Source organism: Centruroides sculpturatus, unplaced genomic scaffold (assembly GCF_000671375.1).
Source record: "Centruroides sculpturatus isolate CEXI.00-Female unplaced genomic scaffold, Cexi_2.0 scaffold214, whole genome shotgun sequence".
NCBI classification, from domain to species: Eukaryota; Metazoa; Arthropoda; class Arachnida; order Scorpiones; family Buthidae; genus Centruroides; species Centruroides sculpturatus.
The window spans coordinates 756,603-784,545 of record NW_019384569.1 but is presented as its reverse complement, the minus strand read 5'-3'; the positions used below and the strand labels follow the sequence as shown (position 1 = coordinate 784,545).

Here is a 27,943-nt window from a genome sequence, read left to right as displayed (position 1 = left end):
AGTGGCAAAATTTGTTTCCATTTTTTATTTTGTTGATGGTTAGATAATTTAATAACTTTGTATACTGCTGATTTTGACACATAGCTGGCGGGGATGAAATTTCCCTAAGATCCATTGTAGAAATGCTAACTTTTCTGCAAATGAATCTTTTCTGACGAGAATTCGGTGCAGGGGTTCTTCCAGTTAACGTTTCCCCCATATTTTCCACTAAAATTGATGTAATTTGCCACAGGATTAGAACGATTTTCTTCTTCCCATTTTAATTTATTATGTGTGAGAATCTAGAAATTGGAAGGGTCATTTTGGGCAAAACAAGGAGAGAAAAAGATTTATAAATTAATAGAAAATAATATTTTAAACTTCAACGAATTTTACAAAAACGGATGTCAAAAGAAACCTTCGATTTTAGAAAGGAAGTTGTTTTTTCTTTCCACGGCCGACTCATGAGATGAGTCGAGCTTTTGCACACGCTACTGGGCCGATATAAAAGGGACATTTTCCCGCCATTCGAGGAGACCGTCATACGAAGGGAGATCGCCATTCAGGGAGTCTGCCATTCGAAGTGTTCTCCATACGATATAGAGAGCCCGTCATACAAGTCTGTCATACGAATTCGTTAATTGAAAGTCATACTACAGAGTCTTCCATACGAAGTATAGAGTCAGTTATACGACAAGATCGTCAAAGTTATCTTTAAGGGAAAGTGCCATAGAAATTATGAGAAGAAGAATATCCATAATTACAGAAGATTCTCATACATTGAAATATTGAAAGAACTGAAAAGGTAATATGATAACGGTTAGATCTATGTGAACTCTCTCTCATGCGTCAGGTTTAAAATAAGATAGGTTTAAGTTAGTTATTTAGATTTAGGTTTAAGAACGATTTGTTATTCATTCATTTGTATACTTTTGATTTATTAAATTTTTTGGTTTATTTTATAAATATGGTCTGCTTAATGTTAGATATTCACACTTATACTTATTCAGGTTACTTGCGTTCTTCATACTCGAAATTCCGTGATAACGTGTGTTAACCCGCGTGTAATAAAACTGATTAACTAGTATCAACATCCTGACGTGATCTAGACCTTACCATGTAGATCTTTTTAACATATTATTTAAAGCCCATCACATATTATTTTAGGAGAAATAATATGTGAGCCAATCTAACAATTGTGTGTCAGTAAGTGACATATGTGAGAAATCAGGGGCATAAGATTTACCTATGTATTACAGAACTGTATTTTGTAGAAATTCATTCCTAATGCACTACTGTCTTGTATTATATATTATGTTGTGTTTTATTCTGCATATTAATTGCAATTTATCTGCTGTAGCAGAGTTGTGTTTCATTTTCGGAGAAGTATATTCTAAAGAACATCGTTAAAATTCATTTATATTGTTAATTTTTCTGATTTTTGATAAAATTATTAATACACCTTATCATAATACAGTATATCAAAAATCAATTCGCTTTTATTGTTTTGTACCGTTCTTTGCAAAGAAATACGATAGGAAAGAAATGGATGTTGTTGTGGAAAATGACAAAATATCAGAAGACAGTTAGACAAATTGGGCCAAGTGATAATTAATGATATGTTAATTATGGAGCTCTATATTCATCTAGTAGTGGCACTCTATATTTACTAATAGTATAATTAATAATATAAAAGTTATTTTTTAAATAAAAACTAAACAAACTTTAAATTTAATTAAATTAATATTTGGTTATTCTATTTTAATATTTTAAAAATTATTAATATTAAAAAAATTAATATATTATTAAAATAATGGCAAATAACACATAACAATATGAATTAATTATTAATACTTAAAGTAGATAAACTAAAATATGCACAACTTTCTATACAATGAATTAAAAATAATCCGTGTATTACATTAATGTATGTTTTTTGGGAAATATTTTCGTGTTCTGTTTGAAATTTTTCTTCATTTTTACTTTACCGTGTCTGTTATATATAACAAAAAAAATCAGTTAAAAAATAACCCCCACAAAATTTTATATTTTTGGACTCAGGAAATCATCAAACGTTGAAAAATACAAAAAAAAAAACGTCGGGAGTTGTTCTGTATGTATGGACGAACACCTACCTTCAACAGAATATTTACAGAGGCTGCCCCCAGGGATCAAAATCCGGACCATATCTCTGGAATGTTATTTATAACGACTTACTAAAACTCCAAAACAGCATCCCCAAGGAATACGAGGCTCACATACAGGGGTATGCTGATGATACGGTTCTATTGCTCAGCCATGTGAACAATGAAGTCCTCCAGGAAAGGATAAACAATACACTGAAGCTCATATCTAACTGGTGTGAAAAAACTAAGCTAATAATTAATTATAAGAAATGTGAAGTGATTGTTTTCCCGAAAGGGAACATCCTTAAGAAAGGTCCTAGCATTAAGATCAACAACATCAAGATAAAGAATCACACGGCTGTTAAATATTTGGGCATAGTTATGGACCAGAAACTGAACTGGACAGACCATGTTCACTATGTCTATGAGAAAGCAACGAAAACTGCCCAGGCCCTAAAAACTATTTGCAGGAACCGGTGGGGTTATGGCCCTTTGACAAGCAGGACTCTCTATATAGCGGCAATTGAGCCTATCATCACATACGGAGCAGAAATTTGGGGCTCAGCGGCCACCAGAGTACATATTCGTAGGAAGCTCCTGTCAATCCAAAGGCTGTTAGGTATCAATGCTGCCAAAGCATACAAGACAGCCCCCACTGAGGCCCTTCTTGTAATTAACCGGACTTTGCCCATTGACCTAAAGGTCAAAGAAATTTTCTTAAAATATAATCTCGACAAAGTGGCCAAGAAAGAGACCAGCCTTGAGCATTTTAACAACATAATAGCAAAAGAGAAGCACTGTGAGGATATCAATTCTCTTGCGGAGCTTCTCATCTCCAATGGTTTTGACAAGCATTATGACTACTACCCCATCCACCCCAGTTTTGTCCCATCTTACAGCCTCGACAACAGCTACAATGAGAACCACAACATCCATATTTATACTGACGGGTCCAAGGCTCCTGAGGGGGTGGGCTGTGCGGTCGTAATCTACAAGGACCAGCAGTGCCTATATCAGGCATGCAGGAAATTAGCTCCGCACTGTACCAACAATCAGGCGGAGTCTCTTGCCATCTACCTTGCCATAGATTGGATTCTATCTAATCAACACAACTGGAAGAATCACAGCTACGGAATATTTAGTGACAGCAGGATAGCAATCCAACAGATCATTAAACTTAACTCCACCCTCCCCATTGTTAATGACAGCATCCGCAAGCTTCAAGAACTTACGGCTCTTAACATCAGGGTGGACTTTCATTGGATCAAGGGTCATTCAGGGATCACGGGGAACGAGCGGGCTGATCTTCTTGCTCGGAAAGCACGTACTTTGGCCTCCACCACTTCTTACACTGGCATCAGCAAAAACTATGTCAAGAATGAGATACACAAGATTATCCTCAAGCTCTGGCAGTCCCGCTGGGATAATGGGGACACGGGAAGGCTCACCCATAGCTTTTTCCCATCTCCCACCGACAGTATGCACGACCCACGCTACACCACCTTCCAGCTTACTCAACTCCTTACAGGTCACGGGAATTTAAACTCCTACCTCAAGAGGTTTCTCAATAAGACTGACGGTCAGTGTAACTGCGACCTGAAGGAAGAGGAAGAGCCTGTGCACGTTATCTTCCACTGCCCTTTCCACATTACTCATCGTAAGAAACTGGCAGAGACTGTTCAGGCAAATGGGCTCAACTGGCCTTGCACTCTCAAAGACTTCACTATTGATAAGAACAATTTCAAGGCCCTGAAGAAATTTGCAGCTGATATCAAGAAGCTCGACTAGATTGTATCTTCCCTATAGTTGATGATGGACTTTCAACTACCTATGGAACTGTGTTTATCATCTTGCATCTTTTGGTATCGGCTTAATTGGAATTAGCTACCTTTTATAGGTACGCTTTTGTGTCTACTTGTCTCCACTTATTGTATTCTCCGTGTTTATTGCCCTTACATTTTCAGCTGTTTTGTAACCCGCGATTACATCTGACATTGTCGGTCAACTCCTACTGTTAACCTCTTTATACTGTGTAAATAATATATGTCTCTGTCCCACGTGTATTTTTGTATACTCCAAATTACTATTGTCGCGCCTACCAATCTTGTAATTATATTTCTATGTATGTAATTCTGTAATAATCCTATTGTTATTTTGTACTGTGTTATTATTTAATAAATGCGATGCAGGCGCCCAAGGGTCCCATGACCCTGGCTACTTTTTCCCTCTATCCTATCTCACTTTACTTCTCCTTACTCTTACCCCTTCTTACACTCTCAACTCTTCCTCCTTTTCTACTCTGAACATGGGCTATACCTCTGTGTGAGGCCCTTATCTTTCTCAGCACTGTATGTATGGACGTTAATGTCAGACGGCACAATTTTGTTCATCATCTTTGAAGATTTATAACTCATGTGCTTTTTGTCCAAAATTTCTCAAATTATACAGAGCGATTTGTGTATTAGAGTCATAGATGCTACTAAATTTCAGTTGTTAAAGGTCGAGGAATAGTGTGATAGAGGGCGTCGCGTGTCATATCTTGAGTAAAATCATTAAGACTCAAGTATCTCCAGTCTTAATGATTTTGCTCGTTATTAATCTTTACATTTTTTTATAAAAGAAATTTCTACCAACAATATTGATTTTTTGTGATTTTACAATAATAAAAAATATCAACAGTGTTTTTTTTTTTTTTTACTAAAGTAGCATAACAGACGGCTTGAAACGCAGTACGGCAGCTTAACGCTGCCGGAAAAGCTAAGCAACTGATTCCTGGATTTTTATAATTGTAAAGTATCTCTCATTTTCTTTAAAATAAAATTAACTTCTAAACTAATAACCATACCAGTCAATTCTTGTTCAAAATTATTTTTGAAAATCAATACTGTATTCTGTTTTCTCGAAAAACCGCAATTTATCGAAAGCTTGTTTTGTTGCGAATATTAATAATTACCCTGTCAATAATTAACCAAGGTGCAAACAATTGTAAAAAAAAACACAAACAGTTATGAAATTTTTCAAGTCATTTCAAATTTGACATTTTAAAGTAATTCATCCCATGTCACTCTTTTTTGTATATGTATTCTATTTTCATAAATGTTGATAATGGTCTACGCATTTAAACCGTGTTTTATTTAAAAGTAATTTTTTCAAACTTCTACTTGGTGCGAAACCAGAAACTGTCATTTGCAGAAAATTTTCGCAGTTTATGTTATATTAATGGTAACAGAAAACGACTTGATACAACACATTACAAACATTTTCAATTTATTCTTTAATATTTTTCTATTGTTACAATTGTTTAGAGATTCAATATTGCTATGACGTTTTTCAAAGTTTAATTTTTTTCTTTTTCAGAAATTTATTGTACGAATTAAGAAAAACAATATAAATCAGTTGCTATAAAGTATACTGCAAAGAACGGAATAATGAAGATAACTTGTATAAGCGACTCATTATCCTTTCAATTTAAAAAACTCGGTAGAATTATAGCACGACATCCAATTTACATTATCCTTGCATCAGTGCTTCTGTCAGTTCTACTTTCCATGGGATTACTGAAACTTAAAACATCGGAACATGTAGATTATCTAGTAAAGTCTGACAGTGGGAAGATCTACAAAGATAAACAATTCATTGAAAAAACATTTCCTATAAACACATCTCATTTCTATGATTTCACGAGAATTACCGATCGTCCACAAGCGGCAATGGTTTACATTAAAAGTAAATACGGAAACAATTTGATACAAAAAGACAATTTACTCGAAACGCAACTCTTGGATGAAATTATTAAGAACATAACGATTATTGTAGATGAAAAAGTAGTAAATTACAGAGTGATTTGTGGAATTGTGAACGAGAAGTGTATGGAAAATCCCATAATAAATATAATGTCAGAAATGGATGATCTGCTTTCTGGAAGAAAAAAGTTGAAATTTCCTATTCAAATTGATTCGTTTACTTACAAATACGATATTTGGTTAATTAACCTTGGAGGAGTAAAATATGACGAGGAAGGATATGTTAAAGAAGTAGAATGTATGAGACTTGTTTATCCTGTTGACGAATCTAATTTCAATAAAACACATTGGATTCGGGAATGGCGTAAAGCGTTTCTGTCGAATGTCAACAAATTAAACTTTCATTCTATTGAAGTATACCCGTGTCCAATATTAGCTACTGAATTAGATGTTGAAGTTCTTGCTAAGCAGATTATACCTTTGATAGGTGTTGCTTTTATTGTGGCAACATTTTTTTGCGTAATGACGTACATGACGAATAGTTGGGTAAGAAGTAAACCGTGGATGGGAATTGCTGCAGTTGTTTCTGCTGGATTAGCAGTGGTATCTTCTTTCGGACTGATGAGCGCATGTGGAGTAGAAAACATTAAGTATAATGTTGTACTGCCGTTTCTAATTTTTGGTAAGTATAAATTTGGAAGTTCAGTTTAGTTACAGTGACTAGACTTATGTAGTGGCAAATGGAATTCGTTACACCTATTTGGCGCTCATGCACACTAGAGACATTTTTATCAAAACACTGCTGTGCATGAAAGTATTCACCTCTGGCGAAAAAATACTGTACTAGGAATAAACTTACTTCATAGGTCAAATTTTTGGCTATCAATTAAGATTAAGTTAATTACGTTTCTATTTTTTTATATGACTTATTTACGTTTAAAAATTTAAAGGCTTGAAACATTATCATTATATAAAGTTAAAAATCAACAATATAGGTTTACTGAATACTAATTATTTAATTTAGATTATTGTCTCCTAGTAAAATCTCTTTATCTTCTATTAAACTATACAGGCATATAATATTAAAATACACTTTTATTTTTACAAGGTTTCGTGTTGTGTTTCGTACTCCAAGTAAAGATATAGGCTTTTCATATCAAGACTATACTTATTTCTTAAACATTTCTTTATTTCCACAATAAAACATATGAAATTCTATTAATTATAATGACTGCTTTTTCGAAAGTTGTAAATGACACAACTATTGACGTTCTAAAGGTACACTTTAAACGTAATTTTTATATAAACAATGATGTTTGTTGTTTCAGTGTTTTTGTTTAAGTATGTTTACTGTTTTTCACTGACTTTTTGTTGTTTAGTGAAAAATTTCTGCACATCTAATCCTAATCACAAAAACGAGACTTCAGACGTCCAGAAAAAATATGGATGGCGGTAATAAAATGTCATGAGTGATAGTAGTTTTACCAAAGCAAACTGTCTAGTCATCATAAGGTGTTCATAAACATGTAGAAGACATCAAAAAGTCTAATTAAAAGGGAGCAAATTAATATAGTATTTTTCAAAATAATCATCCCAACTTTAAATATATATTTTAAGTGACTTTTTTCAGTTCGTGAAACATTTATAAAAGTCACTTTTTATGATACAAATTATCTCGGCTGGATGGCCGAACGGTCAAGGTTACAGCCTACCAATTTGGGGGATCCGTTTTCGAATCCAGACAGGTAGAAAAATACCCAAAAATTTTTCAAGGGTGGTTCATTTAGATATGTCGAGCACTATCCCTCACCATCCAGTTGGCCCATTGTAGGCCTGGTCGAACCCGTAATGAGCCTGCTAGAAAGAGGCCCTTTTAGTGCCCACAGAATGGAAGAGTTAAAAAAAAACCACAAATGATCCACAATAAATGAAGTAAGAGAACTTCACGTATATTCTTCTAGTACTGAAATCGTTTTATTTTTATATTCGGAGTATTGAAAAGTCTGTAGCAACTAGTACATTTTTCGGCGAGTTTTTACTTTTCCAAATTAATAAAATGTTTTACGAAAAATTTCGAAAATTTTGCGATTGCTGAAGCTCTATAATGTTCATTTTACAAACTTTATTGAAGATTATATGAAATATAATTTATTTATTTATCATTTTTACATTATTTGCAGCTATAGAGATAGACGACGCCTTTGTGATAGTAGCGAATTGGAGAATTACAAAAGTTCAAGATAGCGTAGAAGCACGAATGGAGAAAACTTATTCCAAATCTGCAGTTTCTATAACCATAACAACTTTAACAAATATTTTATCTTTCTGCATAGCGATGACTGCAGAATTTCCTGGTGTGAGGATCTTCTCTTATTATGCTACTACTTGCGTGTGCTTCACTTATTTCTACCAGATTATGTTTTTCGGATCGTGTCTAGCTCTTAGTGGATACAGAGAACAGAAATCACTCAATGTATTTACATTCAAAGCTGTGAAAGGTAATGACTTTTTTTTACATTAAACAGATTAAAAGTAATAATAAACAACGCTTTTTTGCCAGATAAATTAGACAGAATTAGATAACCTAAATAGGGTATAACAATTTGCAGGGCTTATGAAAGAAGGCCGACTGAAAGAAGGACCAGAACTTTTATTTAAAAAAAAAAATTTGGTCTTTAATAATCACATATCAAATTTAGGTAAGTATGCATTTCGGGTAGAAGGACCCCTCATCAGCTTACAAACACATGGTAACAACGTAACAAATACAATACTAATAACCTGCCAATACAACGGGATAACCAATATATGCAGTGCACTGCATTTACAATTTCTCAATGCATACTAGATATCGACTCTTTCGTTTGCAAAATTAATTTAATTAATAAATAAAAATGTTCAATTCCAATGTGAAAAAGAAATAGATAATAGACTGAATTACTTAGAACTTACTATTGTTAGATTAAATGGTAAATTATTATTTAAAAAGTATGTTAAAGACTGTGCTACCGGTAAAGTTATAGACTTCAAATCTAATACAGTCGACCCCCTATAACACTGTTGATTATTCCGTTTTATATGAATTCGTAGTGACTCGTACAACATGGAATTCATATAACACTTAATAATCAACAGTGTTATAGGGGGGTCGACTGTATACCTTTATATATAAAAAAAAGAACACTTTTCAGATGTATATCAACAAAATTAAAGAAAGAACGACATTGCAAACCGATCAAGAAATGGAAATACAAAATATAATAAGAATGTTTAGCCCAAATAACTACTCTAGAACATTATTGTTTAAATGGTTGGAAATGTAAGGTCGCCGACTTTAGGGGGGCAATACGTTAATTGCGCGTCAGGAAAACCTAGGGTCAAACCGTATGTGGGTGGTGGCGGTAGGAGACAAAAATGACAAGTGTCTTACAAATACCGTTTATTTTTATCATAAAGTTAACTTACATAATGACAATAACAATGCGGTCTAGATCGGCTTTGGTGGGAGCTCCTTGATGTCGACGAACGGGCGCTGACTGGTGTCCCGGGCTTGACAGGAGAGTGTCCGTTGCACAGGGGCCTCTGTCCAGTGATGTTGCGGATGCACGTAGATTTTGGTCACTGGTAGAGAACCTTGTCCGAGTGGAACCTCCGAGGATTGGCTGAGAATTCCTTTTCGAAGAGAATCGGCTGAGAATCTCCCCTTTGTCCTTGAGATTCGGGGGTTTTATAAGATTTTCCCCGAATCTCACCCTTTTGATTGGTCCCGTTCGCCCTCTCCCTTACCCCGATTGGTCATTCCTTTGTTTCTAGGCGAAACTTGAGACCGATCCGGGTCGGGAAAAGGTTGGAGAGGTGATGACGGGGCTTTTAATGTTTGCGCTCGTATTTTTCTCCGTTATGGCCCTTCTCTCGGATATCTTTGAACTTAAACGGTCCACCAGATGTTCCTGTGGCCATTTATCCCCTACCGCGTTCGGATTTAACAGATGTCCCTTTTGTTCTTAGACCCCCCTTTTTCTCGCTTGCTTCGACCCGACACCTGTTCGCGCGCATCTCGACAAAGCTCTTTCTCTCTGTCGACATTCCCCCCTGTTGTTTATTATCGTGTCGCGTTTGTTATACAATTCAAAAAAGTGTTCGTCCCATCTGGGTTCTGTCATTAACACACCCTCTTCACCCGATTCTATCTTCGAAACTCTCTGACGTAAAAGTTTCGTAAATAGTCGTAATTTCGACGCGCTTTTACGACCCTCACAGAAACAAGTAAAGGCAAAAGGAAAAATGTTACGTTAAATAGACAACCAATAGCTGTTAAGACTATCTAAAAATAGAACATGTTTTTGGTGTTTTTGAACAATTAAAAAACGAATTAAAAAGATTAGATATTAATTTAGTACCAAACAACGCAAGAACCATAGCAAAATTGATAAACAGTAAACATGAAAATAATGTATATAATGATTTAGAAAAAGATAATGTACTGTAGTTTATTCATTAGATTGTAATTGTTCACATAAAAAGATATATCGGGGAAACTGGAAGAAAATTAAAGACGAGGATTAAAGAACATATATATGCCATTAAAAATAATTTGATATCATCATCAGTGGCATTGCAACACTGAAGGTTACGAAATTTTAAAAGATAGCATCAAGTGTATTATGACAGAAAACAATCAACTAAAAAGACTACAGAAACACCTAGAAATTCTGAAAATACAGGAAGACATCAGAATTAATAACAACATGGAACTGAAGCTACATGAGGGGTGGGTTGACATAGTTTTCACTTAACCTCGAAACAGATGCTGAACAGATGTAGGGAGTATAGTCACATCACTTTGTAAAATGCAGATAGACAGTGCAATTGACTTCACAAAAGCTTATAGATCAGATGTATTTTGTTTGTGTTAAAATCTGGAGACCAATTGGTTTTAATAAGAGTAAGTTCATTGTTATCTTCCTTAACCCTATTTTGTGTTTTTTAATATACTTAACAATATTTATTATTAATAGTGTAACCGTCTACCAGAATTTGGAAAATGTAGGAGAAACTAAGACATTTACTGGTCCCAGATAATATGTTATACCACATTGTCATTGTATTCTAATTTGTACTTGATGTTTTAGTGTATGGGTTACATTGAGAAATTGTAAATGCAGTGAACTGCATATATTGGTTATCCCGTTGTATTGGCAAGTTATTGGTATTGTATTTGTTACGTTGTTACCATGTGTTTGTAAGCTGATGAGGGGTTCTTGTACCCAAAATGCATACTTACCTAAATTTGATATGTGATTATTAAAGACCAACTCTTTTTTTATAAAAGTTCTGGTCCTTCTTTCAGTCAGTCTTGGTGTGATGAGCCCTGCAAATTGTTATACCCTATTTAGGTTATCTAATTCTGTCTAGATTAAAAGTACTTTACATATACAAGTTTTGGATTGCAGTCAATATAATTTAATTTTCTGGAAATGAAGCATTTCCTCGAAATAAATATTTCCATAAACTTATTTTTACCTATGTAAGTATTCGTTCCAGCTCTGTTATATGTAACAGAGGGATATAGTATGGCATCTGTCAAACAATGACGCTTCAAGATTTTAAATTTGTGGACTCAGAGGATCTTGAAACGTCGAAAAATGCAAAAACATTTGTAGTTTTTTTTCTGTTTGTATGGATGTTAACGTATATGTGGAGTATGATTTTGTTCATCCTGTTTGAACCTTAATAACTCTTGTGCTTTTTCAAAAATTTCTAAAATTTTGCAGGGAGGATTGGATATTAGGAGAATTAGTGCTGTTAAATCTTAGTTGTTAAAGGTCGAGGGGGTGGGGAAATAAAAGAGATCGAGTGTCTTATCTTCACTTAATAACGATTTTACTCGTTATTAGCATTTACAATTTCTTATAATAACCATCCCTATCATGAAAATTAAGCTTTTTGCCATTTTATAATAATTAGAAATATAAAAAGTTATTTAAATAACATATCATAACAGATAGCGCCGGGAAAGTTAAATAACTTGTTGCTAGATTTTTTTTCTTTCTTCATAAATATAATTAATCAAGTGTTATTATTTTCAGACATTCTTTTAAATTTACAAAAAAAATCTTACAGATCAATCATTGTTTAAGAATATTTCATTAATCTTGTTAAAGACCATAAAATGTCTTTTCATATTTCACTTTTACGGTTTATTGAAATTTAAAGGTGGCGAAGTTAATGTTAGAATATCGATTTGATTGGTTTAACTAGAATGATTAAAAGCGAAAATTTTAAAACCCGATGTAACTCTCCAATAAAATATTAAATGGGATAAGAAAAGTAATTAATGTTCTCACAGGTTTACTATACAGGGTGACTGTAGTCTCGATCAGTTTTTGTGAATATGGTAATGAAATATATTTGTATGCAGGTCGTGCAAAACATAATGATCGAATAAGAGAGAATCGCTGTTGTTTGAACATGTTTTAGTACACTAACGTACATGAAACGTAACGACTAATTTTACCTACAAATTCATGAAGTCTGCTCCTACCAATGTCGATACCAGACAGTTGGTTACCAAATTCAGGCTAATGGGTCATGTACAATACATGATACACAAAGTTCCAGGAGACTCACCATACCAAACTATACGGTTTAACGTGTATAAACTGCAACAACACAGAGTTTACGTAATCAACCAGAAGACTAAGCAGTTGTTCAGTGTGCCATAACCAAGCCTCCAAATGTGGAAGATCTTTCCTTACCGAGTCATTAAACCTGCATAGTGTGTGAATAACCTGGAGGAGGAAAAAAGGACTATGCCACCAACTAAGAGATAAACTGCAATATCTTGAAGGCTGTGGAGTTGGAGGATGGGGGAAGGGGTTGGAAGCGATCTCCAATGGACTTTACCAATTATGAAATAGTGGTTGAAATCTCGCTAATGGTTATATCTTCGTTTAAATTCAATTACTTTCTATTATTTTAATAATTTCCAAGTGTTCTATATAATTTCCTTTTAATAATATATATATTTTTTTCTTTTTTGAGAATTATGACTTCATTTAGTGAGATCTAGCAATCTTATAACCTTATAACCTCATGACAAAGTATGGCAACTGCTGAATTGGTATAATTATATTTTATTGAGCATATATGCTCTCTTGTTCTAATTTTCAGTACTCTTCCAGTTTCACCTATTTATATTTTGGTTGACAACTGCAAGAAATTCTTTATATAAAGTTATTTTGTTGCATCGTATCAATTTTTTTATCAATAATTTCTTTAATTTTTAACAATTTTTTAACGTTATTATACTGAAACAAGGGCAATACTGTATGGTTTTAATGAAATTAACCTGACTATTATCAACCTAAGTGAATATTTGACTTAAGTAAAGATCCTATATAAATAGAAACTTTTAAAGCAGTTTTCAACTGTATTAAAAAGTTCTTTTGTTTGATAACAATATTACAAGAATTATCAACAATATTACAAGAAATTTAAAATAAAGATGTCGCGTCGTTGGGAAATGTAAGTAGAGAGTTACATTAATATATACTGTAAAAGTTAAAATTTGCTTTGATACATAATATAAATAAAAAGATGAACATAGGAATCACACTGAAGAGTGGAACAGGATTCACAAAACACCTGTATGAAATAAGTATGAAACAAAAATAAAACAAAAAATGCGATTTTGGTAGTATTAATGCTCATTCTGGTAAAAATAAATTTAAAATAAAAAACATGCTTCCGAAAATGAAAGACTATTATGAAACTTTCAAAAAATTTGTTATTTGAAAGCTTAATATATTTAATTTGTTAATAGATATGAATAATATTCTGTAGTGATAATGTTACGCACTAAATTAAACTAAATATTTCTTTTTTCACGTATTAAAATATTTTACCTAAATTAAATATTCTATATATAAAAACTTATTTTTGAACTATCATTATGTTTTTTACGATTTTACATAATTGACATTTGTTATTTTCAGAAAAACTCAACGAAAAGCACTCAAGTGAGAAAAATGGATTAACTTTTATGAACTTCTTTAGAGAATATTTCGCTGAATTTCTTTCTTATCCCTTCACCAAAGTATTGGTTATTATTTTGTATATACTTAATCTTACAATAGGTATTTGGGGAGTAACGTTTCTACATGAAGGATTAAATACTTTTACGTTTTATCCAACAGATTCTAAAATAACAGAAGGATATCGAATGTTTTATGACTACTTTACTGAATTTGCATTTCCTGTTCATGTTGTCATCAACAAAACATTAGATTATTCTCAGGATGACGTTCAGAAATCCATTGAAAATTTAATGATAAAACTCATATCTCACCCAAACGTCGCCGGTTCGGAATTCGAATTTTCCTGGTTGAAATATTACAAAGAATTTCAGAATCATCCAGTATCAAAATTCGCCTTGAGAGGTTATGATATGACGCGAAAACAAGATTTTATTGACGGTCTTCGCAAGGTGTTCTTGAGAATTAAAACAGCCGAACAATTTTCAAGTGATATAGTATTTAATAGTAATTATACAGATATCATATGCAGTCGATTTTTCTTGCTAACGAAAAATATTACTCATAGAGAAAGTGAGCGTACAGTAATTACAGATATGTGGAAAATTTCAGAACAATCAGATTTACCAATTATTATCCATTCCTGCTTTTCTTACTCGATAGAACAAAGTATTATTACTAAACAAATTACTCTTCAGTTATTTTGGTTAACAGCTGTTCTATTATTTCTTGTCTTCATTTCTTTTGTTCCAAACGTTATTTGTGCAATAATTGTTGCAATAGCTGTTGTTTCAATAATTGTCGAAACTGTTGGATACATGTCGTTATGGGCTGTTAACCTTGACGTTTTTTCAATGATGATCATAATACTTTGTAACGGATTTTGTGTTAATTATCCGACTCACATTTCATATGCTTTTCTGACTTCGTCACATTCAGATTCAAAAGAAAAGCTTAAAGAATCGCTTTATCACGTTGGTTTTCCCATACTGCAAGGTTCGATGTCAACAATTATAGTATCACTAGTATTTCTGTATAATAATATGTATGTATACATAACATTCGTAAAAATCATCGTTATTATATCTCTACAAACGTTTTTCCATGCTGTGGCCGTTATTCCTGTATTTCTTAGCATATTATCTCATTTACTTGAAAAGAAATATAAGATTAATTGTTTTGATAGTGTTAAAAATAAATATAATTCTATTCGGAATGTTGAGAATTCAAAGTAAGAGTATGAAACTGCATTATTATCAGTAGTGTTGAAGTCTCTATAGAAATCAGTAAGGGATAAATACGTTTCTATGTTTTTTAAATCAGAGACGTTATTATAACCAGCTTTTCAAAAACAACATTAAAAGAACGAATTCGTGGAATTTGCTTTGTGAGATTTTTTTAAATCTGTAAGTCTAATGACACAAAAATCACCATAGTATTGTACAATTTAGTCTTTGTAATAGCTATTTTCAATTTTTTATGAATTTGAACGACTTATCAAAGCGCAGATTTTGGAAAATTGACTGCGATTTTATTAAATCAATATGTGTATTTGGGCCTATTATTACGTTTCAATAGTTGGCTTTATTCAGAATATCGATTGTAAATTAGAATTTAATGTGAAATGTAATTTTGAAAAAACAAAAATACCCGAGATAAAACCAACTAATGAAAGACATCATTTTTATGCTTTCGTTTTTTACTTCTCTTTTCATTTATGAAATAAACTTAGTAAAAATGTATATCATCATCGATGCCTGCTTACTACTGTCGTGGGTTGGCATGCATAAACTCGTCGAATGACGCAGTAACACGTTTCTCTAATGTCAAATTTTTGCATGCATTAATGGTAACAATAAAGTTATTTTATATGCAGAAAAGTACAAAGTAAAACTGGTAATTTGAGGTCGTAACAAACGCTATTTAAAGTACTTCTTAACACTTCCACTACTCTGATATCTTAACGAATAAGAATCATGTCGAAAAAATGTTTCTAATTTCTGTTTATGGTAAATGCAACATTTTACAGTCTGCTATTTCTTTTATAATGTTTTTCATTTTGTTCAACGTGACCTTTGTGATTATATTAAGACGGTTGTTTTGAGTTTTCGATTTGCTTCCTTCATGGCTTCTAATCCATCCTGTTATCATGTCAGTTTTCTATCCCAGGATTTCGGCCAGTTTTTAAATTATATTATGTTTTTTTAGTCTATCACGTACACTACAATAATACACATACACTCTTCTAACGAGCGTTCGAATTAAAGAAAAGCAATGCAAAAATTACATACTCGAGATAATAAAAACCAATAGCAACTTTTAAATGTTACATGCTATAAATTGTAAAAACACTTTAAATTCTTAGTACGTACAAAAGGTCTAGAATAAACGTTTATGTTACCTTTATGTAAGGTGTGTTTTTTAATCAGTTATTTCTAGATACAGCTCCATATACTATGTTGTATTATCTATATTTATGTTATATTCTCTATACTTATGTAAATTAGTTCAGTACATTGCTAATATAAATAAATTTATAAATTATGTTTAAAATTTGGTTTTAAATGTAACACAAACATTAATTACAATTGACACATTTTTATCAATCATTAAGAAGTTATTTTATTTTAAAATAAATGAATACGATAAATCATGAAATAGTTATATTTTAAATAAATATATTTGTATAAATTTTAAATAAACTCGTTTTGCGACGAAATATTTTGAGTAAATTTTCAATTACAAAATTACTACTAGATTATTAAATGGAAGGTTATTATACACAGCCGGTTTTATAACAGCCAATCATTTTAAACTTCTGAAGTCTTAACATTTTATGTATTAAACACTAAGAACACAATGCCAAAAAATAGTGAACTTTCAGATGCTGAAATTCGAAATATATATGAATTACGAGGTGCTGGAAAGTTTCAGAGAAATAGTTACAATAATTAATTATTGTAAAACTGCTATGACCAATGTATAGAGAAAACAAGAAAATTTTAGGAAATGGAGAGAAGTGGACACAAGAAAAAATTAAGTGACAGATATAAACGAAACATTTTTTTTCCTTACAAAACAACAAGGAAATTATCAGCTAACAACTGGACAGGTAGCTGCAAATTTACCAAAATCTGTGTCCATTCAGACGATGTGGTAACATAAAATAATGTACACAAGAAACAAAGATTTCAATAAGCTAAATCTGTCATAAGCTGGACCGAGGAATTGGAAAACGTTGTGTTTTCTGATGAAGAAAGTATAATTTAGATGAACCAGATGGTTATGGATACTATTGGCATAATGTGAAAAGAGAGCCCAAAGTTAGAATGAGTAGTTCAGTTAGGAAGCGGCAATGTAATGGTTTGAGATTCAACGGAAAAACTGATATTGTCGTTATTAATGAAAACATGGATTCTTCAAAATATCAGGATATGTTAAAAAAAATTTCATCGCATTTGAACTTTTAATTGATGGAAGTAATTAGATATTTCAACGAGACAATGCTCTATTCCATGCATCAAAATTAACTAAAGTCTGGTTTATTAATGTAAAACATAAAAAAATGCATTAGACTGGCAAACTAGAAGTCCATATATTAGTCCGACAGAAAATTTATGGAATATAATAATGAAAATAGTTTATGGTCAAAATAACAATTATTATTAAGTAAACAAGTTAAAATTACATATTATGGATGAATGAGAAAATATTGAAATAAAACAAATGCAAATTGGATTCAAACGACATGTATGCCTGATAGAGTAGTTGATGTTATTCAAATGATAAGAGGTCAAATTAAATAATAAATTATATGAATTTTGCCAAAATATGGTGTCCTTATAATTGTTACATTTCAAAAATAGTTGAAATTATTTTAACTATCATCAAACATTAATGACAATGATTTTTACTATTTTGTTTCGTGTTTGTTCTGTATCTAAAATTTCAAAAGTATATTACAAATTAAAGTTAAGTAATTAAAACTCATAATTGTCCTCATAACTCTGTTACAAGATCAAAAGCGAAAGCTAACAACTGTAAAAGCATCAATTTATACTTATTATTTTAAACGTGTACCTTTCTAAAAGTTCTGCCTTTGTCCCTTAATTCGTTTAATTTCTTTTGTAATTCAGAAACTGCGACATTTCTTAAATCCTCATGTTTATAAGCAGGTGAAACTGAACGGGGAGTTTTCTACTGTTCACTCACCTTGAGAGTTTTAAGTGCTAAAATTCGCGTAAAATTTGTTCTTTCATCATTAGTTCCCTTATTTCTCCCGTCTTCACCCCTTTGCCCGGAGAATAGATCTTTTGACCCCGCCAGTTCGGTCCAATGAAGTACGAACCTGTGTATAATCGATAAGCGCCGTCGTAACTTATCATTTGCATTTTCAGGACACTTCTAACTTAGACTTTCTTAACGATAAAGTCGACAAAAACGCATGGTTAGATTAGACTAGGGGTCCCCAAAGTGGTCGATTAATACACGAGGGTCGAAAGGAGGTCGATTAATACCAAAGATGATCAATTAAACTATCTAGGTAAAAAATAGAATATTCCAATAAAAATTCGAAATACGGATATGATCTACAACATTACTGACAACCCTAGTTATAACTTGAGTTTTGCCTTAGCCTACGCCGCTTTAAGCATGTGTTACTCTGTTTTCACGCATCTGGCAACTGTACTAGTGTTACAAACATATTAAGATCACTGGTAGTTCATTACACACAGACATACGTTACATTGTTACACTAGAGTGTAACAGTGCAACTTATGTCTGTAGGGTTGTCACGCTAAATATTTTATATCTAAATGTAGATATTTTGTCCTTTACAGAGAAAATATCGTAATATATCGAAAATCATTAATATAGTACATAAGCGTTTGCGAGGAAAAAAAAGTTACAATTGTTCAAGCTCGAACAATTATAATGGCCTTTCAAGTAAAAATGGAGCTATTTAAATCTTCACTGGCACGATCCAATTTTATATATTTTTCAAACTTGCGAGTACTAAAAGAAAATGAAAATATAATCTCCATATAAACCGGGGAGGAGACGAAAGAAAGAAAAAAAAAATGAAAAAAATTCCTACCGTGATTTGGAGATATATATTAAACATATTGATAAATTAAAAGAAGACTTTAAAGCACGTTTCAAAGAATTGGAGAATATGCATGTTTCCGAATGGTTTGCTAATCCATTTGATATAAAAATAGATAATGAAGGTAGTGAACCTGGCTTAGAAGATAAACTGAGTGAAATATGTGTAGATCTCGAAACTAAAGCGTTGTTTAAAAATAAAAACCTCGGTGAATTTTGGAGCAAAAACAATATTGCCACAAAGGGTGCGTTTACTTCTGAGCTAATAGTGCTACTTCCGAACACCGGAAGTGATGTCATTAGCATGTGTATTCGCGTTTACATGTCCAGTTCGAAAGTAAACGCGAACGCTAACAAGAAATATGGCGGTTTCCTGCAAATAATATTGTCAAAGCTGCTATTTTAAATCTTACGTTACAGATATAACTACTTGATTCCGAATCGGACGAGGATGATTTTATTGTGGATATAATTGTAGAAAAATGAAAAAAGAAAAGTAAGGTAAAATAAAAAAGATAGAAACTTTTATTGAAGAGACTCTACCCTTTTATAAGCCAACTGATTTTAAACAACCTTAGACTTACAAGAGAAAGTTTTGAAATTCTCCTCTAAAAAATAAGCCCAATTATAGACACCGAAAAATTACTTCCTCTGGAAGACGACCCGTGTCTCCTCAAAAGCAGCTTTTACGCTATCTATGGACATTGGCAAATCAAGAATCATTCAGGTTTGTTTATACGAAGTAATATATGAAATTAGATGCAGTTTATAAGAGAATAGTAGATTATACATACATATAATACATATTTAAAGCAATTGTTTTACCCAGTGAATAGATGTGACGTTGTTTTGTTGTGGTGTAACTAAACTGAGTTCAAAATTAACAAATAATTGATATTAAATACAAAACACTTTTTCTTTCTTTCCTCTAAGGGTATTGGCGATCGTTTTAATATGTTTAGACGGACTGCGTGGAATATTTTAAATAAAGTTGTTAATTCTTTCTTACAAGTTAGTGTTAAATGAAAATGAAAAATGATCTCTTGGCCATCACACAGCAGGATGATGTAAGGAATTTTTTATACCCAATCTGGTTTTCCTGGAATTAGAGGCTCTATTAATGAAAAGCATATGGCTATTAAGACATCAACTGAAGAAGCAGTAGCCTATTTCAATAGAAATAAGCATTACTCTGTCATCATATAACTTTAGTTTGTAATAGAAAAATGGTATTCAAATAATACAATTTCTTGAGAAGTCATTTCCCATATGTAAGTGAAAATTCATTCAAGTATACAAACTTATGTAATTTTGGATTACAGTATTATTAATGCTGTTCATTTCTTTACGATTTATTTAATGCTCTGAACATAACATTTCTGAAGATTCCAAATGCGTATTAGGTAAACCTCACTTTTAATTATAAACAATGAATTCGAACTTAATTTTTTCACATTAATTAACTCTGTTTACGAATAAAGCCATCTAAAGCTATTGAACCTTACAATGAAAAAAATATCATTGTAAACATTTTACACAACAAACAATTGAAATTTACCAATAAAAATACTTTCTGCCGTTTATATTTCGAAAACTAATTCCATCTTTAGTACTTTGTACAGAAAGTAATTTTTTTATGAGAGCAGCCATAGTGAATTAGCGCAAAGCTCGATAACGAACTAGCTAGCACTCCGAGCTTACCAATTTCGCTACACATGACGTTACATAGCTCTAAAGTAAACGCCAATGAGCGTGGCACTCGGACAAAAAGTATACAGGCTGAGCGTGCTGATAGTAAAATTAGCTCAGAAATAAACGTACCCTAAATATCTTAAGCTCAGAGTAGAAGCCGAACCTTTCTTACTTGCGTTCCCAACTTCATACATGGCTGAAGCTGGTTTTAGCCAAGCGAACGCAATTTTGACAAAACAGAGGAACAGATTGAACTTGGAAAACTGTGGTGATTTGCTTCGGTTGAAAACTTATCAATTTTCAACCGAATATCAATAATCTTGCTGTTTCTCTTCAGACACATCCATCCCACTAATATCAACTATTTTAATAAAAAGGTATGTTAATTAACATATTTTTAAGGCATTCAGTAGTAGTCGCAACATGACAGTAAGAGATTTTTTTCATCCAATATAACTTATGTTATGTTTTCAAAGATAATTGTGTTTTACGTATTATGACACGTACGGTTTAAAAACTACAAGGCTTGTATAGGCAAATTTCCATTTATCCATAATTTTGCTATTATTTTTTAAGATTATAAATCAGTGGAAAATATCTCCGTTTTCTGTTAATGTTATTGGGTGGATTTCATAAGAAATGGGAACTATAAATTGTTTTGTTGGGTTGTTATGCAGGTCTCCTTATCGCTTAACATCAGAAATGCAGAAATGATTTAATGTTTTTGTTAAATATATAATCTGGGGGTCGATAAGAAGGCAAATATTCTATAAAGGGGTCGACGGGATAAAAAGTTTCGGGACCCCTAGATTAGACGCTCTTTTGTGTAATATAAAAAGCTTGAGAAAATGCCTAAAGCTATTTCAAAGGACATTAGGGAATTAGTTATTCAGCATAGAGAAGATGGCAAAACTGTTAAAGAAAAAAGTAGAAATGTTTAAGATCAGCAAGCGAACAGTTTATAAAATCTGAAAACAGAAGATTGAAAGCGGAATTGTTTCACCAAAAAAGCCGAAGGGTCGTTTAAAGTTTACTACCGCAGAAGAGGATGCACAGTTAAAACAGGGTTGTGAAGAAGACCCATTTATGACTGCCAGAATACTTAAATCCGAGTTATCTTTACCTATTTCCATAAATAGGTGACCATGACCGTTCTATCCTTGAGTTTCGAAGTAGCCCCTCATGACAGATATAGGATTGAAGCTCAGCAACGGTGGGTGCAACAGATAGGGAAATACATGACCTCAGGACATGTAGAAGGTGACAAGATGGACGAGTACTCTGCTTTTGCTCCAGAAATATTATGTTCCTCCCCGTCAACGGAGCTAGGGAGCAAACACGTGGAAGAGATACGTTCCCCTTCCACTTCACCTCCAGCATCCAACACCACTGATTCATCGACTGATTCAGAATCAGATGAATCGTCCGATGCATCATCGCCCCCTGCCAAAAAGACGGAGGCGATTCTGATATTAACTCCTGCTATACCCTGGAAATATCTTAATTACATATAGAAATATTTTTGTAATAAACTGTTATGTGTATTACAACTTTTTCAGATAATGTCAGAAAATAACAACCGGCCAATGCCTGCTAATATCCAGGAGGCGTGTCTGTTATATGCTGCCCGAAGAAGGAGACACTTCTTAGCAGAAGAGGAAATGCAGGAGCGACCTCACACTATAACTCTTAACATAGAGTGTACACTCCAATTGTCAACAATAATGCAACTAATGCAAATAATCTGTCAAGGAATCGTCCCCATTCCCAGCCGAGAAACAGAATACAGCATCCCCACAGTATCCCATTAGAATTCGCCACTCTGGACCCATATTTATTGCCGGACGACATCATCAACCAGAATGAGTCGCCCACTAGACAAGCAGAACGGTACCGCCAGGAGAGAGCAGCCTCTCCTCCTAGGCGAGTTACCCGATCAGTAACCAGAAGACGACGTCTGAATCGTCAGGTCCCCCATCAACAATAGATGGACTCGTTAGAAAGTGTACGATTGAACCGTTTACAGTCCTCGAAAAGCACCATTGACATGTAACCGGCTATGTAGAATAAACAGCAGGTAGATACAACAAAAGAGTCTTAAGAAAGATAATGGTGTAACTAATAGGACATTCCCAAATAAAATAACCACAAAAGTGCCTGGACCCCTATGTATTTGTTTTCCCGGCACCGCCTTATTCCTTTTGTTACGCGAAACATATAAGTTAAAACCCAGAAAACCCTTTTTGAGGTGTTCTTTATCATTTTTAGGATAATCAAAATAATTATTTAGAAGCAACTTTGAAGTTTATGCCTGGTGCATTTGACTGTGATGTAATTTGGCAAACTCACTTTACACTTCATCACAGACTATATACTGGACAGAGTCGCAGTAACATGTCTAGAGGTTTGTTTTATAGATTCTTTAAAGTTTATTATTATTTAATGTCAGAATTTGCAGTAAATATGTAAATACAGTAGATCCCCCTATAAGATGGTAGATACGTTCCGTTCTTTATGAATCAATTTTGTAGGAATCATAGTTTACGGACTACGGCTGTTTGAAAGGTTTTCTTTCATAAAATTAATCGATTCTAGACTAATTCGACTTAACATTTCCAAAATACGTATATTTTTTNTTAGTAATATGATAAATTTTATATATCCTGTGTATATATATATATATATATATTCAACAAGACGTTTGATAGTACGAATAATAGACGCAATTGATAGTACGAATAATGTGCCCGAAAATTGAATTTTCGTCTCCCGGCAGCAACTTTTAACTAATGTTAAAAGCAAATGCTTGAACTTGTCCATCCAGCTGTAGAGAAAGGAAAGAGTTATCAAACCAGATGATGATAATTTACAAGTGGGAATAAGTTCCCCTTTGCTAATATTCACCCGTTACTAAATTATATCGGGTAGAAATACGTATTGAGCCGTTTTACCTGGATTCAAACATCCCTATTGTTTCCAGAACCAAACGGATGATCAGGCAGAGAACCTTCGTAAGATAAGACGAATAAGTTGTTGCTAAATTATAAGAATCATATAAAAACACACAGTAATCTTCAAAAAAAATTTGTACTGTGGTTTTTAAGAAAGAGGAGAGTGATGTAACCATTCCGGACCGCTATCCGATGGTGCTGTCCGCCGAATTAATCTACCAGTTGGCCGAGGCCAGGTAGAGTACATAACATCGCTGGACCTTTGTAAGGGGTACTGGCAAGTGCCGTTGGAAGCAACTAGCAAACACCTCACCGCGTTTGTCACCCATCATGGTCAGTTTGAGTGGGAAGTCATGCCTTTTGGGTTAAGAAATGCAGCTGCAACATTTCAAAGGCTGATGGATTTGGTGTTGGCCCCTTTTAAAATCTTTGCTGTAGCATATATCGATGACGTAGCCATATACTCGCAGAGTTGGCCAGAACATCTACACCACATTAAGATGGTCTTAGGAGCATTAAGGGACACGGGACTGACGATCAATGTCAACAAATGTCAGTTTGCCAAACTGCACATCTTATATCTCGGGCATGTTGTAGGGATAGCCCATAGCCGGGTCGTGTCAACTTGTGCTCCGTCTTTCGATCGTCACATCAGCGTTCCAGAGCTTCAATCCACCGACTGTTATACATCGTTAGATTCAGCTAGACGACCACTTTTGATTGATGTATAGTTTTTTTGGATCTGACCAGCCGTGACGGAATTACAGAACCCGGAATATTTTGGATTTTCCACAACTCTTTCCGGCCCGATTCCGCCGGTAGGTTGTTTTGTTTTACATCATTAGATAGGGGGTTTTCCGCCCTTTCGGACGGTGACTTTCTTTTTTCGGGCGACGTGCCATTTCCATTTTTTGGCGACCGAAACTTTTCGGGTTTCGGGCTTATCAAGCCACCGGAGCCGCTCTCCTTTGGGTGTTCCTTTAGTTAGCGTAATAGCTATCTGGCGTTAAAATCTCGTCTCGTTATTTCTATTTTTAAGGAGTTACGTCGTTTTTAGATTGGGAGAGAACAAAGGGACCAAAGGTCATTGACCTTAGCATGTGGCCGGGTTAGTCTCCCCTTACTGACCCCTTTTCGTTCGTTTTCTCGACTTTCGCTGGTCGTCTCCTGGTGTTTTATATACCAATCGACCTGTTATTAATTCTACTTTTATTTGTATCATATATTTTTCCTCATTTTTTATTTGAACGTTTTTTCTCACTTATTAAATATTTAACTATAATTTTGTGTTACTTTACCTTTTTCACNTTTTCCTCATTTTTTATTTGAACGTTTTTTCTCACTTATTAAATATTTAACTATAATTTTGTGTTCCTTTACCTTTTTCACATCTTATAAGTTATATTTTATTCGATTACTACTTTTAGCATTTAGTTATTTGGATATTATATCATATAGCATAATTTTCATTTAGTTTTATCCATAGTTTGATTTTTATTTCTATTTCCTTTCATACTGTCTCATTGAGTGCATACTCGGTGTTTCAGTATTGCCTGGGCACTGTGCCAGCCTTTATCATTACACACATCCTTCTTTTATATTATTATATCACTATGCCTACTTTTGATACATCACTCATTGCGCCAAGAGCTACATTAACTCCTCTTAACGAGGAGTTGGAGGGAAGAAGAAAGGATTTAGGGCAAAGTAGTACTGACATACCGGAAAATACCCTTCTAAAAGATGCCAATAGGCTTCTTGGGATTGTTCTAGAGCTCTGCCCGGAACACACCAACACGAACATCAAGCAGAAGGAAAGAATAAAAATAAGAGAAAGTGTAGCAAAACTTTTCGGCTATTTGCACGAGATGCACGCCATAGTCAAGGAAGTAAGAAAGAATACCAAACCACAACAAAACGAGATACAACCAACATACAGTGAAGTAACGAAAAGAAATATAAGACCGAGTGAAACAACAAGGAAGATAAAAAGATCATTAGATCAGAAAATAAACATTGAGGGCACAGGAGGCTCACACGCAGTGCTTCTGTACCCAAAAGAACAGGAGGACGGCAAACTGATAAATATGAACGAGGTAACTGAAGAACTCAAAAATAAAATAGAACCACAGAAGTTAAAAACCAAGATTACAACAGTGAAAGAGATAAGGGATAAAGGACTGTGTATAAGAGTAGGGAATAGGAACCAGAGTAAAATTCTGGAAAGAGCCATAAACGAAATACCGGACATGAATAGTAAAATAATATGTAAAAAATCGGAGGGACGTCGGCCAAGAGTAATACTCCTAAATGTCCCACAAGCAATACCAGAGGAAAAAATACTGACATACGTTCACAGTCAAAATAATATCTGGAACGAAATAGAGTTAGAAAAATTTAAGGAGGAGTGCAGAATAAGCACGATAATAACCAGAGGAAATCAAAAACCAAACTGTAGACACGTGGTTTTGTCCGTAACATCACAAATAATAAACATTTTCATTAGAGAGAAACACATATCCATGGACTGGGCAACGATAAAGGTAGACGATTCTGTACCAATTTTAAGATGTTACAGATGTTGTGGAACAGGGCACAAGGCAAGAACCTGCACTAATAAACAACATTGCAGTCACTGTGGTAAGGACCATAAATTCTTAAAGTGTGACAGATTAAGGGAACCACCATGCTGTATTAACTGTCACAATGAAAACAAACAACAAACTAATGATAAAAAAAATCCGACAAATAATAGTGCCTTACACCCGAACTGCCCAATAGCAAAAAGAATAGAAACGTAGAACCGATTATGGACTATAAGGATATAACCGAAATTACTAAAACACCAACAGCTAAACGAAGGATGGAAGGGAATAAAAAAATAAAAATACTAAAAATAAATGTTCAAAGAAGTAGAGCAGCAAGCTCAATTGTGATAAAAACAGCCAATGACTTAGATATAGACATAATAACCATACAAGAACTAAACACAATTAACAATAAGATTACCCGTTTTAACAACTGGAGAATAATAACCAACAGTAAACAGAAAAATCCAAAAAGTGAGATTATTGTCAGGAAAGAAGAAATTGATATTATGTTAATGCCTCAATACAGCAATGACATTATTACAACGGTCATCCTAAACCAAAAAAACCCAATTATTCTTGTAAGCATATATTTCTCACCATATTCCAACAATCAGGAGAGCATAAACCAATTAGAAAAAATTTTACGGGAATTCAGAGATAAAGACATTATTGTTACGGGAGATGCAAATGCAAAGTCCACCTGGCAAGAAGACGAGAGAGGAAGACTGCTTAATAACTTGATGGACGAAATAAACATGGTGTCATCCAACATGTCAACCATACCTACCTTCTACACTGGTTTCGCTGAGGGTTGGACAGATGTATTCTTAAACACTAATGATATTATCCACAAAATTCTCAATTGTGAAACGCTTCTATGGACATCAGTGAGCGATCATCGATACATCTTAACAGAACTACAAATTGACCACCAAACGACTAAGAGGAGTATCACATATAAAAACATAAACTGGAATCTCTTTCAGGAAAAATTTGCGGAAAAATGGAGGAACTACCATTCACATAAAATAAAGAATAAAGAAGAATTAGAACAATATGTGAAATACATAACACAAATTATAAAAGAGTCCTGTGAAGAAACAATGCATTTCAAGAAAGCCACTATTAACAAAACAATATGGTGGACAACAGAACTTACAAGAAGGAAAAAGGAAATAAGGAGATTAATGAAAAAAAAAATAGATAAGATCACAAACGAGAATGAAAAAAGAAAGGGAAAAGAAGATTATAATAAGGTATTGAAATTACATAAAAAGAAAATAAATAAACAACATAACACCACCTGGAGAGAATTTTGTGGAAAAATAAACAATAAAGACCCTTGGGCAACCATACAATATAATATTTAAAAGGCAGGCGAAAACACACATTCCGGACATAATCAGTGATCAACCAAACATCAATGTGGAAGATAATATTAAACGTATCCTAGACTTTCATTTTCCAAATGATCAGCAATCGGAGGACTTAGAAATACATAGGGAAATAAGACACCAAGCACAACAAAAATCATCAAATGAGGAAGATAATATTTTCACATTCAAGGAAATAGAGAAGGCAATTAATACACTAACAAACAAGAAAAGCCCAGGAATAAATCAAATAACCGCGGAGATAATCAAAAGGATTTTTCAGCATATTCCTATTGCACTGGTACATCTATTTAATCAATGTCTTAAACTTCAACACTTTCCGACA

At 33.4% G+C, this 27,943-nt stretch overlaps 3 protein-coding genes across 4 annotated transcripts; all 3 read left to right on the top strand.

Annotated features, from left to right (window-relative positions):
- The first annotated feature begins 2,486 nt into the window (after positions 1 to 2,486).
- On the top strand, positions 2,487 to 3,893 carry LOC111624141. The gene has a single exon (XM_023366934.1). It carries the CDS (start codon positions 2,487 to 2,489, stop codon positions 3,891 to 3,893), a length of 1,407 nt encoding a protein of 468 aa, XP_023222702.1.
- Positions 3,894 to 6,168: 2,275 nt separating this feature from the next.
- Positions 6,169 to 16,455, top strand: LOC111624132 (patched domain-containing protein 3-like). Of its 2 annotated transcripts, XM_023366927.1 has the most exons (4): positions 6,169 to 6,530; positions 8,029 to 8,346; positions 13,846 to 13,946; positions 14,047 to 16,455. In XM_023366927.1, exons 1-4 carry the CDS (start codon positions 6,371 to 6,373, stop codon positions 14,056 to 14,058), a joined length of 591 nt encoding a protein of 196 aa, XP_023222695.1. In that variant the 5' UTR covers positions 6,169 to 6,370; the 3' UTR covers positions 14,059 to 16,455. The 2 variants fall into 2 exon arrangements, with proteins under 2 accessions (XP_023222695.1, XP_023222694.1); XM_023366926.1 differs by having other exon boundaries at positions 13,846 to 16,455.
- An 8,791-nt stretch (positions 16,456 to 25,246) lies between these two features.
- On the top strand, positions 25,247 to 26,434 carry LOC111624139. The gene has a single exon (XM_023366933.1). The coding sequence runs from the start codon at positions 25,247 to 25,249 to the stop codon at positions 26,432 to 26,434; it is 1,188 nt and encodes a 395-aa protein (XP_023222701.1).
- Positions 26,435 to 27,943: the final 1,509 nt, after the last annotated feature.